General features: G+C 37.2%; 1 protein-coding gene across 5 annotated transcripts in view; it reads left to right on the plus strand.

Moving 5' to 3' along the window:
• The window catches only part of mbnl3 (muscleblind-like splicing regulator 3), a 57658-nt gene extending 43463 nt beyond the window's left edge, over positions 1-14195 (plus strand). For 2 of the 5 annotated variants that reach the window (XM_067517644.1, XM_067517645.1), the window contains exons 5-9: positions 609-812; positions 906-1145; positions 2573-2726; positions 7296-7408; positions 7939-14195. In XM_067517644.1, coding sequence (XP_067373745.1) covers positions 609-812; positions 906-1145; positions 2573-2726; positions 7296-7408; positions 7939-7977 — 750 coding nt within the window. In that variant the 3' untranslated portion in view covers positions 7978-14195. Of the gene's footprint in view, positions 1-608; positions 813-905; positions 1146-2572; positions 2727-6398; positions 6494-7292 lie in introns of all 5 variants that reach the window. The other 3 variants (XR_010915283.1, XM_067517646.1, XM_067517648.1) reach the window with 3 other exon arrangements.
• The last annotated feature ends 71 nt before the right edge of the window (positions 14196-14266 follow it).

Consider the following 14266-nt stretch of genomic DNA (forward strand, 5'->3'; position numbering starts at 1 on the left):
ACAGCTGGGTGGTGGTTATTTTCAATAGTGGGATAACGGAGCTCTCTCTTTAAGTGCCACCAGTCATGTCTGTAGGTGAAATTTGCTGGACATTTTTCTTGTCTCTTACAACAAAAGGAGAAGGATGAAACCACTGTCTTTTTTTTAAGATAACAGGCAAACTCATTGGCTTTGGCTTTTTGTGAATTTACACTGAAAATATTTTTACAAATCCCAGCCAAATATAACCTATTGCTATGGCACAATATAATTAAACATCCAAAATGATCAATTAGTTTATACCATGTGGGATTTTATTTTTCAGCATAATATTTTGGTAAAAGTCTTCAAAATGATTTTTTTTTCACCTACAGCAAAGAACTGGATAGAATATCTAACAATTATTCAAACCAAAGCCTGAATGTCAAAAATGACATGTACAATATTTTGTACACTATGTACATTTTCAAAATGTTTATTATTCAGAAGGTAATTGTGTAGCTGAAGGTAACTCTAAAAAAGGTAGTGTAAAACAAAGAGTTTTCTATTACCACCAGCTCTTCTCCTAAAGCTGGTGAAATCTCTGCCATAACTTGTTATTTTGTTTCTCTTATCTCTCTTTCCCTCAGACAACATTCCCAGTAACGCCCTCCCTGGCAACTAGCCCTAGTATGGTGTTCAGTCCATATCTGAGCCACATGGGCCCAGGCATGGGCTTGATGCCTGAACTACTGCCCAGTACTCCCCTGCTGGTCCCTGGGAGTCCCACTGGCTTGGCAGGCATGGGCAATGGCACCTCCACACAAAAACATATTCGCACAGACAAGCTGGAGGTAGGCAGAGTGCATGCAGTTGTTGAGTTTCTATGTTTGGCCAAAGTGTGATGAAAGGTAAATGTTGATTGTTGCTCCCACTGGCCCTGTCAGGTTTGCCGAGAATTCCAGCGTGGTAACTGCACGCGGGGAGAGAGTGACTGTCGCTACGCTCACCCTCTGGAGGCCGGTATGGTGGACTGCAGCGAGAACTCGGTCATTGTCTGCATGGACTACATCAAGGGCCGCTGCAGCAGAGATAAGTGCAAGTACTTCCATCCCCCGGCTCACCTGCAGGCCAGGATCAAGGCTGCACAGCACCAAGCCAGTCAAAACACAGCATCCGCATCTTTGGTGAGGCCTTCCTAACACTGCAGCATTAAAAAATATGGAGTACTTTGTGTTCTTTTTATAAAAACTGAATATCAGTTGACAGGCTGACTATTTTATGAATAACAATACATAACACATAACAATGTATAACAATACAGTGATCACATTCTCAAAAGTTCCAAGTCAAGTTTCATTATATCAGCAGTGAATCAATAGAGAATCTTTTTTTTGTGTGCGTGTGTTTGGGTGTTGGTTTATAGATGCATTGATGAATGAGGGTTTGATAGTATCCCTCAGGCAACATGAAATTTGATAAGTAGGCTAGGGATTAGGGTTTTTATTATGCCTTCCTCTGTACATGTGTCTAAACCTGTATCAGTGAAGCAAGCTATGAGAGCTAAAGTTAGCATTTTGATCAGCTGTAACTTCAGTCATTCTGCAGCTCTGGTGCAAAAAAACGAGGTACGCAGTACTGGAAACAAAACAGTAAAATAAAAGGAAACTAGAAACACCATGCGTTGTGATATCCATTTAGCTTTTGTACTCTGTGTAGGGAGGGGCCTATCGACATCCTGTTATCAATACTTCAGTACCCGCTGGAAGATGTTTTGGAGTTGATACATAAAACCGCTGTGCTAATACAACTTGCAATTTGTTTTTACTTTTGAGCGTTTTAGGCATCAGATTTATGTGTGACAGCTAGCCCTGGGGTATTTTAGATGGTCCTTCATGTCACATGATTATTGCAGCCTATCAGATCTCAGAGTTTAAGTCAAGCAGTGCCTCAATTCTCACTCCGCTGCTCAGAGTGAGCTCAGAGTCAGCAGCTCCGGAGTAGCATGGAAGGCCGAGAGAAAAAGATAAGCGTAGTGTGGTGCTATTTTTCAAAAATGACCAAAAGTAATGCGAGGTAATTGCAGGTTCTTTAGCACTATGTTTATCTTTCAATTTAAGAAATGTAATTAATTTTGTATTAATTTGTAGTCTAATTATTTAATAATAATAATTTTTAAAATGTATTATTTAATTTAAAAAAAAAGCTTTTCTTAGGTATCTTCCACTGCAGTTTGAAATTTCAGCACTAGAACTAATACAGAATAAAGTAATAGAAATCCCATTTTGCTCTTGGCCTGACCTCTGAGCTGGCCTACATCACTTCAACTAATCTTGGATACTGCAGTGTCCCCTTGTGGTGGTAAACAGAAACGTGTTTTTTGTATTTGGGTTATTTTTTTTCTTTTTTTTTTTTGTCCTCTGGGCTTATCCCATGAGTACAAGGTCACCACAGCTGGAGTGTAAAGAGCATTTATAGAGAAAAAATTATATTTACTGTAAGATTACACGAGGCAACGCAGTTTGTTTTTTGAGGGGAGAAGTTAAGTAGCCCACAGGAGCCAGTGTTTAAAGTTATCTCATCTTTTTCTTTCTCTGGTTTTCTTCCTGACCAGGCTCTGCCGCCAGGGGCTATGCAGCCACTGACCAAGAGGCCAATCTTAGAAAAGAGCAATGGAGCTGCTGCCACTGTCTTCAACCCCAGCATGTTTCACTACCAGCAAGCATTGGCTAACATGCAGCTCCAGCAACCAGCCTTCATCCCCACTGGTGAGTCTTCACACACAAGCAACACTGAAACATGCATCCAATGTTAATACATGTAAGGACTAAATATGTGGTCATGGACCCCTGGAACTCCATTCAGAAGGTCTCCAGGCAGTCAAACACAAAGTCTTGGCAAAATGTTAATATTGTTTGATACAGGGAGTTGCATGTGTAGTAGCAACAGAACAGTGTGCATGCTGTGTCTATGGAAGGCATTTCTAAAGTTCAATGGCTCAGCTTTGAACTTTTAACATGGCACATTTCTCTTCCTTCCACTGCCGTGTGGCTTTCATTTGCTACACAGATGTTTGACGTCTGATGGAGAGTTAGAAAACACATATTGTAGTAGAAACAAAACAACAGACAATAAAAAACAATTAAAATGCCATTATGTAGGAATATAGTTACATTAATTGGTCATTTAGTCTGTTTTGTAGAGTAAGTAAAGAAAATTGGCAGCTGGCAGTGTAAACAAAGAAAGTAAAACAGGAACAAAGAACATTTAAATATATAAAAAAACACATTATAAAAATACATGCTTTGTTGGTTTCTTGGTTTCTTCTTACATTATAATAATAAAACTCTTGATGTCTGTGAATCAGCCGAAAGCAGTTGATATTTATGCTCTCCTCTGTCACTAATCAACAACTTGTTTTTGTGTGTTGGCATGTGTGCAGTCAATGTCAAAGCCTTAATGCCACTTGTGTTGCCTGCACTCAGCCCGAACCTGTTAAATTGCTTTTACCTGCTGTTGTCAGTCACACCTTGTTCTTTATGACAACTCTTTGTCCTTGTTTTGTTTTTCTATTGGTTTGCTTCTTGTCAATTATTATGCATTTCTAGGTTGTAATTTATTGCATGTGTCCATACATAATGTGAGATAATGTGACAGATGGCTCTGTGCGTGGTGACTGCAGGAGCCATTGGTAACTACTGTAAACAGAATGTTATTATAAGCATTACTGAATGATTCTCTGACAATGGGGGCCTGGTGGCTCAATGGTAGAGCATTGGGTTGGGATACAGAAGGCAGCCGGTTTGAATCTCACCCCTCCAGCTGTGGCCCCACCCACCCACCAGCACCAAGGGCCACCTTCCAAATTGGAGGTTGGCGGCAGGAAGGGCATCCAGCGTAAAAACTCGTGCCAGATCAATGTGCAGAACACGTTCCGCTGCTGTGGCCTGGAAGGGGCAAGCTGAAAGCCGGTGAATTAATCTCTGATGAGAGGAAAAACTGTTGCCAGTCAGCTAAAACTATGTTTCAGAGACTATTTTCATGCCCTTATTCATACCCCTTCAGTATAATTATCATAAAAAACTGTGGCACTTGAAATGCATCCAATAGATCATTGTTTAAACAGATGTTAAGAACACCTGGTGTTTTTGGTTTGTTTGTTCAAAATTATAAATATATAAATGCACCGGACACAGAGGTGCCTCAAAAGAATAGATATGTTTTAAAAGTTCATGCTGTGGTGCGTGTACGATGTGCTTCTGTATATGTGCTGCGTGTGTGGACAGGTATAGCAAGCTCTAGTAGCCCAGGGAAACTGGAAGAGGGCCAGCAGTTGACGTTCTGGCAGTAAGCTCTGCTACGGTTTCTTGTAGGGCTAATGTAAAGCCAGGCCACACTGGCAGCAGAAGGCTGCTGGGAAAAGAGTAAGGGGAGCAACTGCAGGCAAAACCTTTACTGCTTTTCTCAGTGCCTGGATTCAGTGGTGAGGGGACGCCCTATAGCTTATGCTGTAGGACTTATAACCCGTTTAAATTTTCTGGAAACTAGTCTAAGCAGGTCTCAGTTAAGGTCATACGTGTGGAATAGTGTTTCTGAGTTTTCAATTCTAGAAAGCAATTTAAAATTTTGTATCAGAATAAATATTGCAGATGAATTTTGAACAGTTTACTCTTTTGACATGTGTGAATTCTAGAATCTACACCAGTGAATCAGGCTAGTCATCTGTGATACTTTTGGTCTGAAATATTCACTCACACAAACACACAAAGGAAGATGCCGTGTGCGTCTGTGCATGTGTACATAGGTGTGTTTGTATGTGAGACAGACCACCTCTCTGTATACATTTCCTGACTGGTCTTTGTGTTCTCCAGCCATAGTTCATTTGCCACTGTTGCATGCTGATATTGCAAAAGAAATACATCCCCAATTCCAAAGAGCTTGGAACGATGTGTAAAACCTAAATAAAACTGACCCATATTTTATTCACAATAGAACATGAACAACATGTTTTTCATGTTCTACTGTCAATAAAATATGGGTGGATGAGATTTGCAAAACATTGCATTCTGTTTTTATTTATGTTTTACACATCGTCCCAAATTCTTTGGAATTGGGGTTGTATTACCACATTATGAAAATATTTCACTGGCAGAAAAAACAAAGAGTAGAACAGGCAGAAAAGTGTTTAAAGTGCTTGTTGCAAATATTGAAATTTCGTTCCCCGATGTCTTGTGCTGAGAATAGAGAATATATATAGGAGCATCCTTGATTTAGTGTGACTTTGTGCTTTTCTTTCATTTTTGTCTAACACCCACAATTTTGAAAGTGTGTTCCACCTAGTTCATCTAAGCTACACCTTTATTACAAGTCACCAAAGAAAATACAGTGGTACAAATTATACCTAGTAGAAATATAGAAAAAACATAAATAACAAAAACGGATATTGATATAATCATTATGAAAACTATAGAAACTCAAAAGAAAAATAAGGAACAGGGAAAAGAATGAAAAATAAGAAAGAAAAAATTCCATATCTCCACTTTAAATGATGATATGTGGTGTATATAATTGATCATATTAAGCTTTATAATAGTTGTAACTACAAACAGGGATCAGATCTGGATGAATTAAACAAGGTTATGAATTTTTAAAGAGTTCTGTTTTTCTCTTTTAAAAATTCAATTTCTCTAAAATATCAAGTTCTGAAATACAGCCAAGGGTTAATTGAAAGTTTTTCTTGTCTTTCCAGTTCCAGTAAGAAAAAAAACTATTATTTTGTTTTGTTTTTTCTGGCTACTGTAAATTAAATTAACCCACGCTTGATTAACACATCTATTAGTAACACTTTTCTCTCTATGTATCCCAGAATTCACCGAGATCCACTCTTTCGTATCTTTCTTATACCCCAGTATTTGGTGATAATCAACAGACCAAGAGATGTCTAAATTTTACAACATGTTGCATTCACTGTAAATATCATAATTCATTTCCAGACAATTTCTAAGCTTTGGCCAAACGATGTTCAGCTTACAGTGCTACTTGTAAAGAAGAGATACAGAGGAGATACTGTCCCATTCTAACTGTGACCTAAATTTTTACTCTAATTGATCATTTGCTCCCTTCATATACATACTCTGTCCATAAATACAATTATCAGATACAGTCTGATTACATTGTATGACTGTATATTGCCTTGTTTGTTGGTGAACAATACATTTTCTTTTGTTTTCTAATAGTTTGGCGAATTAAATATGAAATTTCCTTTATCTCTTATTTTTTTTGCATGTGTCTTGATAAGTTCTCATCCTGGCAATATCACTTGACTTGTGCCATGACTTTTGACCCTACACATTTGCCATGGTAACCATATCATTCCTGTTCCCCCTCCTCCCCGACCATATCCTCGTCCTCTGTCTTTCGTCTGACTGCCTGAATAAAAGTTCCCATGATGCACGGTGCCACCACCTCCACTGTTTCGTCGGCCTCGACCCCAGTCACCAATGTTCCTTTCGCTGAATCTGCTGCCACGAATCAGGTTTGCTCTTTCATTTCAGTTCTTTTATTTTAGCTCTGTAGGTTCTGAGTCATGTTCGTAGATTTTCATCAGGCTACACAAACACCTGCCTGTAGTGTCACTTGTGTCATCTGCACATTTCATTTGTCTTCACTTTTAAATCTGGTGTAATGTGAGCAAATGTAAACAATTTATTTTGTGAGACATCTTAAAATAGGAAACCGTTTTCAAGTACAGAGGATCATCTTTTTTACCAGTGCTGATTTTTGCTTTTATACATTTGGTAAACTAGTTCAAAAAAAAGAATGTGCTAACAGACCAGATCATTGTAGAAGTGGTTAATTTTAGTTTTTGCTCCTCTCTTTTCATAGTCTTCACGCTTTTCTTCACGCTGTCAAACAGGACTGAACATATGACCTAAATCTAAAGTATCACATTTGTTTTTTTGTTACTACATGATTTCACTATGCCCACTTTAACTATCTCACTGCAAATGACCTGAGAGCCAGAGGGAAAAAAAACAAAAAAGGTAACTCCAATAATACGATTTCAGTCCTTTTCTCTATCTGATTAAAGTCAGAATGTGAAATTTTGGGGAAATCTACACCTCTGTAATTTGTCATTTGTTTTCATGATCTAGTGTGATGCAAAATAAACTGTTGATTACTGGCTGTTTTACAATAATGTCAACACTTCAGTGCCCAGATCCATGTAGCATCAGCACTAACTTGCTTGTCATCTTAAAAATGTAAATTGTCTTGTTTAAGCCTAAATGTTAATTCACTTTTCCTCCTCTCCCCCTGCCCTCTCTCTTTTCCAGTAGATTCGTCTGAGCTTCTGACATCTGATCCAGTAGAGCTCCAGTGCATTCCCATGGAAACCCATTTCTGTCCCATCCCCAAACTGCTGGTGGCTGCTCCAGTGGCACTAAACTCAGTAAGCCTTTCCCGAAATCCTAGTTAAAATCCCCTGCACACTGTGCTGTGTTGGGGCACTTGTCTTTCTGAATGCAGCAAACACGTGCCTCACCTTCAGTGCACACTGACTGAGTGGAAATGTGAAACTTATTATGAGATATGATGAAAGTAAAAAAGCTGCAGTGGTTCATGCAATACAAGCCTGGACGTATTACTGTTGCTCTGCAGTGGCCATCCTGATGCATTCGGACTTGATCAGGCTGAGCAATAGAGCTCCCTTGTTCTTACAGCCATACATGCCCACACCTTAAAAGTGCAGCAGACATATGCACACGAACACACATTTAAGACTAAAATACTCTTTATGGGCTGGAGCCATCACATGAGGTGACCTAACACAATCGACTGTTCCAAAGTCAGAAACTCTGAAAAGTTCATTGTGGAAATTCAGACCATGTAAGCGACAAATGGACCTGCTGCTGGTCTACAACCATTACGTGTTGTCAGAATTAAAGAGTGTTTCATATCATCTCTCCTTTACGTTTCAAGATGGTGACAGATGTTATACCATGTATACCATTCAGCTAATTCTCATGGCCTCATCTTGCCTGATGAAACGTGAGTTGTTGTTAATTTGTTTGTGCCTTTGATTTTTGTGCTTAGCTGCAGAGGAGACTCCACAGTAATTCAAATTAACACAGTAAGATGTTGTTTGCACTTACATGCAATATATATGTTGTTAGAACAGTGGTGTGCATTAGACTACAATTCCTGTTGTGAGAAAATTGACTAATTACAGTGATTACCACTTTAAATAATCAAAAGTATTGTTAATTTTAATTTTAAATTTGTCTTTGTTCCCCAGTTTTATAGTCAGTATCTCATAATAGGAACAAACTTTTTTACATAATGCAACAACCTTAAAAAAACAACAAGTTAACAGAGATTAATTTAATTATGATAAAATAACTTCAAAATGGGCTAATGTAGAAGAGTGTTGCTCTTAATTACTTGATTTAAAAAAAACAAATGGCCTTAAAGCAGGTGAGTTCATGTTCTCTATGTCAAGGCCCTCAATATAGTAGTAATTCTGCCAATAATAGACCAGGCAGCTCAGATTATTAAAACGGGGGAAGTATCTTAAGTCATGATGTCTGATCTGCAATGGTTTCTTGGACGTGATAGGTAATTGTCAAAGGACTGAAAGGGGAGGTTTGGTTACCCAACAAGAAACATGGTGTAGAACAATAACTACAGTATAAACAGGCACAGTCATGTTCACTTGTTATTGAAATGATGAGTCTTGGTGTCAGCCATAAATCCAGATTTCCTGTGTTCAGCCTACCTGAAATCAAGACAAAATCATATTTGTGAGGGTGAGTTGGAAGATTTTTATAATCATAATTGGCACTTTTTAAACTTTTAAACATGATGTCAGCGATGGAAGCTGGATTTGTTTCCTAATGTTGTGCCTAAAGTCAGTGATGGTATATGCAAGAAGCTGCCCCATTTAATGCAATACCCAAATATTTCCTCCAAGTAAATGTCTCCCTCTCATATTTTAACGTATTTTTCAAATGGTTTTTTTGTGTTTTAGTCAACTTTCATCCAACTTTTGAATTGAAAATTTGGCACGGAGTTTTTATGTTTTTTGGCTCTTCAGGGAGAAAGCTCAGAACTTGAAAATGTCCTGTCTGACTTTAAAATGTGTCGTCTTTTCTACTGATGTGTCCTTTTTTTTCAAAAGTCACTAACAACAGTTGTCATAGCTGGAGCTGAGTTGTGGTAAAGTCAGAAAATGGAGGAATAAATCACATGTTTAATTTCTGTGGGTGAATGTTTTGAAATGCCTGCAAGGACTTTTTAGGCATGTAAAATTGAACATACAGTAACTGCTTTGGAAAGTGGGCTGAAACTGCTTTTATCCAAATTCAAATGTGCCTCTTTCAAGTCTCCTCAAACCATCACTGTCAAAACACTGTATGAACAGACCAGTGCTCAAAGATGTGTTGTTTGGTACTTTATTATAATAGTAAATCATATCTGTATTAGTTTCTTCTTTGAGACAGCTGTGCTGTCATTGTGTTGTAAAAAAATAAAATAAAACAGAGTTGTGTGCATACATAGGCGTGTTGAAAGAGATAAAAAAAATCACATATTTGGTAAGTTGTAAATGCTGCAGAATTTAATTTCCCACTTAACGTTTTAAATAATGTTATTGTGTTGTGAATGTATCTAATGCAAAAACTCAACACGTCATTCTTTAAAGACAGGCATGTTGAAATGTAACGACTCACTATATATGTAGGCTATTTCTGAGGCCATCTAGGTACCATGCTGATACAGTGTTAAGAAATGTTATATGTGTATTGTTATATAGATTTATATTTAATGTTAGTGGGGTTGTGATTTCATTTACAAATATCTTTCACTCTCAAAAAAGGCAAAGCAGAATTTTACTTTTTGAAGTACAGAAATACACTGTACAGGTACATTAGAGTACCACTTCTTGATAGGTAGTTTTTGTATCCCAACCTTTGGAAGTACCCAAAGTGCCCATAATGGACCTATAAAAAGTGTTTAAACATTTGGCAAATTTAAAAAAAAAATATGCTACCTTTTTTGTGTTTTCTTTTCACATGATGTTGATTGCCCAGTTCTCCCTTTTAGTGCAGTTGTTGTTTCTGCTCATTTGTGTAATGTGACAGCCAGACACAGACACATCCACAGGATGGGAGATTTCAGGGAATGGTAAAGAGCTACAGTATAGTTGTTTCTCTAACACTGTGATCTACAGAATTTAATCACTAATGGCCATTTAATATTTATTCCCCATTGACCACTATAACCATAATCTTCATCACACATGTAATAGACCCTAGAGTCTTTGTTGCCATTAAGATTAAGGAGGGTCCAAAGAATTGGCTGATCTAAACAAAGTGCAAATTTCTTAGATATTGACTATCTGATGGGGAAACTGTTGTTCATTAAGACATAGCCAAAAGATGCAACTCCCTCTAACCACAAAATTCTCATTTTAACTTTTTAATTTTATATGTAGTCAATAAATGAGATATCACCTGTGTGCTTCAATCATACATTGGCCAATTGTAATTTTTTTTAACACAAACATTATGTAATTTTGACACTTTTAAATATCCTCAAAAGTACTGTAGTTTGTCCTTTTCTGCATGTACTATGGTTTCTTGTTATTTTTTTAACAGTGGACAGTGCACAGTGGGTATAGTAAATACGTTTTTTTTTTTTTTTTTTTGAATTTTTAATTGTGGTCAATTAAATTTGGCTTTATATGACAACATTTATAAAAATAATATTTCATTTTAAAGTGGAAATAGATCTCTACAAGGTTTGGAAACCAATTTCTAGTTATTAAATATATGGCACGTGTAAATCTGCCTGAAGCAGGCCAACCTAAAAAAACTGAGTGACCGTGTATGAGAATAAGGAGGAAGGCCACCAAGACACAGGTCCAGCAGCCGGGACAGGGGAAACTGTAGGGTACATACGCCTACTACAGGTTCCCAGGTTCTTCACCAGTCATAGTGTCTAGTCTGAAGGCCGAAAAAAGATAAATTTTGCGCTCAGTAGTTCTAAGAACCCTCCACCTGACTGCCTTAGAGTCTCCTACTTACCTTCTGCCAAACTATAGCTGAGATTTAATTTGACCTTTTCTCTCTCTGCCACTCTCCCATAAAAGTCAGGCTTCTGAAGAACCCAGGCAACATGTGGCCTATGTACAGCCTTTGAAATTTTGAAAGTATTTTCAGAGGAGTCACAGGTTTCTTGTCTAGCGTGTATTTAAGTTGTTTTTTTTTTAATTCAGTGTTGTGAAAAATATTACTTCCAAAGGGAGTGATTCTTTTTCATACCCACTGTATGTGCGTTAATAAGACGGTTTTTAGGTCCAGCTATACTTTGGACAGAGCCAGTCTAGCTTTTCCCTCCGTTTCCATTCATTATGTTATGCTGGGCTAACTGTCTACAGGGTCATGCTTCATGTTTAAATGACATGAGATATAAACATGGTATCAGTGTTCTAATCCTAGAAAACAAAGAGAATAAGTAGTTTCAAACATCATTTACGTTTCATCTGTGTTTTGGACCAAACAATATGTTGCTTGCCATATCCCTGGTATTATACATTTGTGAAGAGAAATACTTTTTGCTACATTCTCTTTTACCTCTGTTTTTGAACAGCGCCATGTTAGGACCTGGAACAGAAACCTTTTTCTCCTGTTTGATGACGAGAATGTCCAGACATTATGTCTAAATCTTAAAGCTTTTAAAGATGAGCTTTGTCCAGCCAAGTAAAATCCTTTCTTTCTTCATCTTCTTCCCTTTTATTATACCTACACTAACTGCTGTCCACCTGGAAAAGAAACTTGATTAATAAACTGTGCCTCTTGAGGGCATTTGAATTTTTAAGTACATTGAGGTGTATGTATTGATGGTTAGGGTAACTGCAGTGTGGAATGAGAAAAATCCATTTTTACCTCTTTACCGTTCTCATTCTCTTGTACTTGATTTCCTTTGGGCCTTACTCTGTTTTTCCTTAACAGTATATGCTAAATGCCCTGATCATTATTTAGTGACCAGAACATTTATCTTGTGGACATATTGTTTGGCCCTGTGTGTACTTCTGTTTCCCCAGGGTCCAAACAAAGGGCCTTATTTCTTGATCACTGTATAAAGATGTGATACTTATGTATAAAGCTTACATGTATTAAAAATAAGTTAAGCATTTTTTAATCTGATATAAAAAACAAGGCATGGAAATAAAAACCCATTTATACACAGTTGATAGTTTGTGTAGCCCAACAAGGGAAAAAATATACTATGAAAATCATTTGTATACAATGATGGAGTCATTGTAAATGGTAATAGTTTCTGTTGCTATGGCAACAAAATAACAACATGGCTACCTTTCTATTGTCCTAATTGTGTTTTTTTCACACTATTGAAATAACAAACATTTAACTTATTCAAAAAGGGAATGTCTAAATAGTTTGTCTTGCGACGTGATTAAATATTTTGTATGGAAAATGTAAGTCCTTGTAATATCCAAAGGTCCTTAAGGGAGATCAGGTGATTACTTTGTTCTGTTTATTTGACCTTAATTCATATTTTTTTCCTGTACATGGTGTTTGGGGGAAATAAGAATGGACTTCTAAAGCAAACACCTTTTTGTCAGGGAGGTAAAGAGGCTTCTGGACTTAATTGAAAGATTCTTTGTATCTTTTTCTGGAAAATCAAACTTGTGGATAATACTCACCTGCAAACTGGGCTTGCTCTGTGTTTTCAGTATAAAGATGGGAGCTTTCATTAGTGGGTTTTGTTTCAGTTTTGTACAAGAAGGTGGTCCAGAAGTCCCTTCTTGCCCAGCTGTGCTGGGTGATGTTGATCCTTACTGAGGTGTATACGAATGTGTGATGTTCACCTTGTTTGCACTTATGTACATAAATATGTCAGAAAAATCAAACTTTATTTTGAATAAATATAGATAAAAGAGTTGATTAAAATCACATCATTGTATTTTAATGTCTATTGTTTCATTACGGTTAAAAATTCTTTTAAGGACCCCTCCTTTGTTTGCTAGAGTCCTGTGACATTTCAGTAGATTGCTTAAAAAAGCTTTTTGTTTCATTTTATTTACTGCTGCATTTTTGGTTCTCTAAAATAGGAGCCAGGCTTTAAAAAGTAGAGCTGGATTAGAAAATATTGCCTGGAATAAACTGTATGTAATGAACCACAATCAACCTTGGCTCTTGATGAATTCACAAATGAAGGTGCTGATTTTATCCAGTAATGCACCAAAATAAAGCACACTGTAGCGCCACCTGCAGGTTGAAAAGGCCAGGAAAAAACAAGAAGCATGGACATCAGACCATAGAGTAACATGGGTGAGATGTGTTCACGTGTTTTTACATTTCTTTCATTTCTATCTGAAATGTACTATTTTTCCCCTTTTCATTGTCATTATTCAAAAACAACGACAACTCGGGATTTTATTCAAAATTGCAGACAACCTGGTTTTCCAATGTTATTCTTACAGCAACAACATCCCTACACAACTGTGTTCCTCCAGATTCTGGCATGCCGTTCTCTTCAGTTGTTCTTATAGCCAGCATTTTTTTGCCATGGCACTTGTTTTAGTGGTGGATTGACTCACTCTTCTTACTGAATCAGTTCACAGCTCTTTGACTGCTGATTATTGACTATGCACATCTGTGCACAGAGATGTGTCCCTGGTTATTGTACCCAAAACATAAAGCTTTTCTCCTGTGACCCACTAGTTCACATCAACAGTGCTACTGTATTATATGGGGAAACACACATATGCAGTCTTAACATACTGTGGGTTAATAAGAATGTGAATATGTTTGATTCCATTATACCATTATTTTTAAACAGTTGAGTTTGATTGTGCCTTTATCATAAACAGTGTAGTTTCCCTTTACATATCCCTTTCTTTTAAATAATTTACTGGTGAGTCGTTTTTAAATTGGGTACAATTGAAGACTAAATGGCAACCAGGTGATGAGGGCCAAAGACTGTCTGAGGACTAAGCCATATGAAAAACTCTCTCTGACACTCTAAGACAGACTTGAAAGTGGCCATTGTTATGTCACTGTTTGTTTCACTCTTTTTCTGCTTGTGGTGCTTGTATGTGCTGCTTTGTTACATGCCAATTTCTTTTGCAGTGTATAGCGATTAAGAGTAAGTTGCTGTGACTATGATGAGTTCTGCAGTTTTTGTTTGACATTTAATAAAACACATTATTGTGATCCTCTTGTAGTGCTTCTTTGTCCTATCTAGTTCAAAGTTTAAAGTTTATTATAGCTTTATAACTATGGCC

This window comes from Channa argus, chromosome 10 (genome assembly GCF_033026475.1).
Source record: "Channa argus isolate prfri chromosome 10, Channa argus male v1.0, whole genome shotgun sequence".
In the NCBI taxonomy this organism is placed as follows: Eukaryota; Metazoa; Chordata; class Actinopteri; order Anabantiformes; family Channidae; genus Channa; species Channa argus.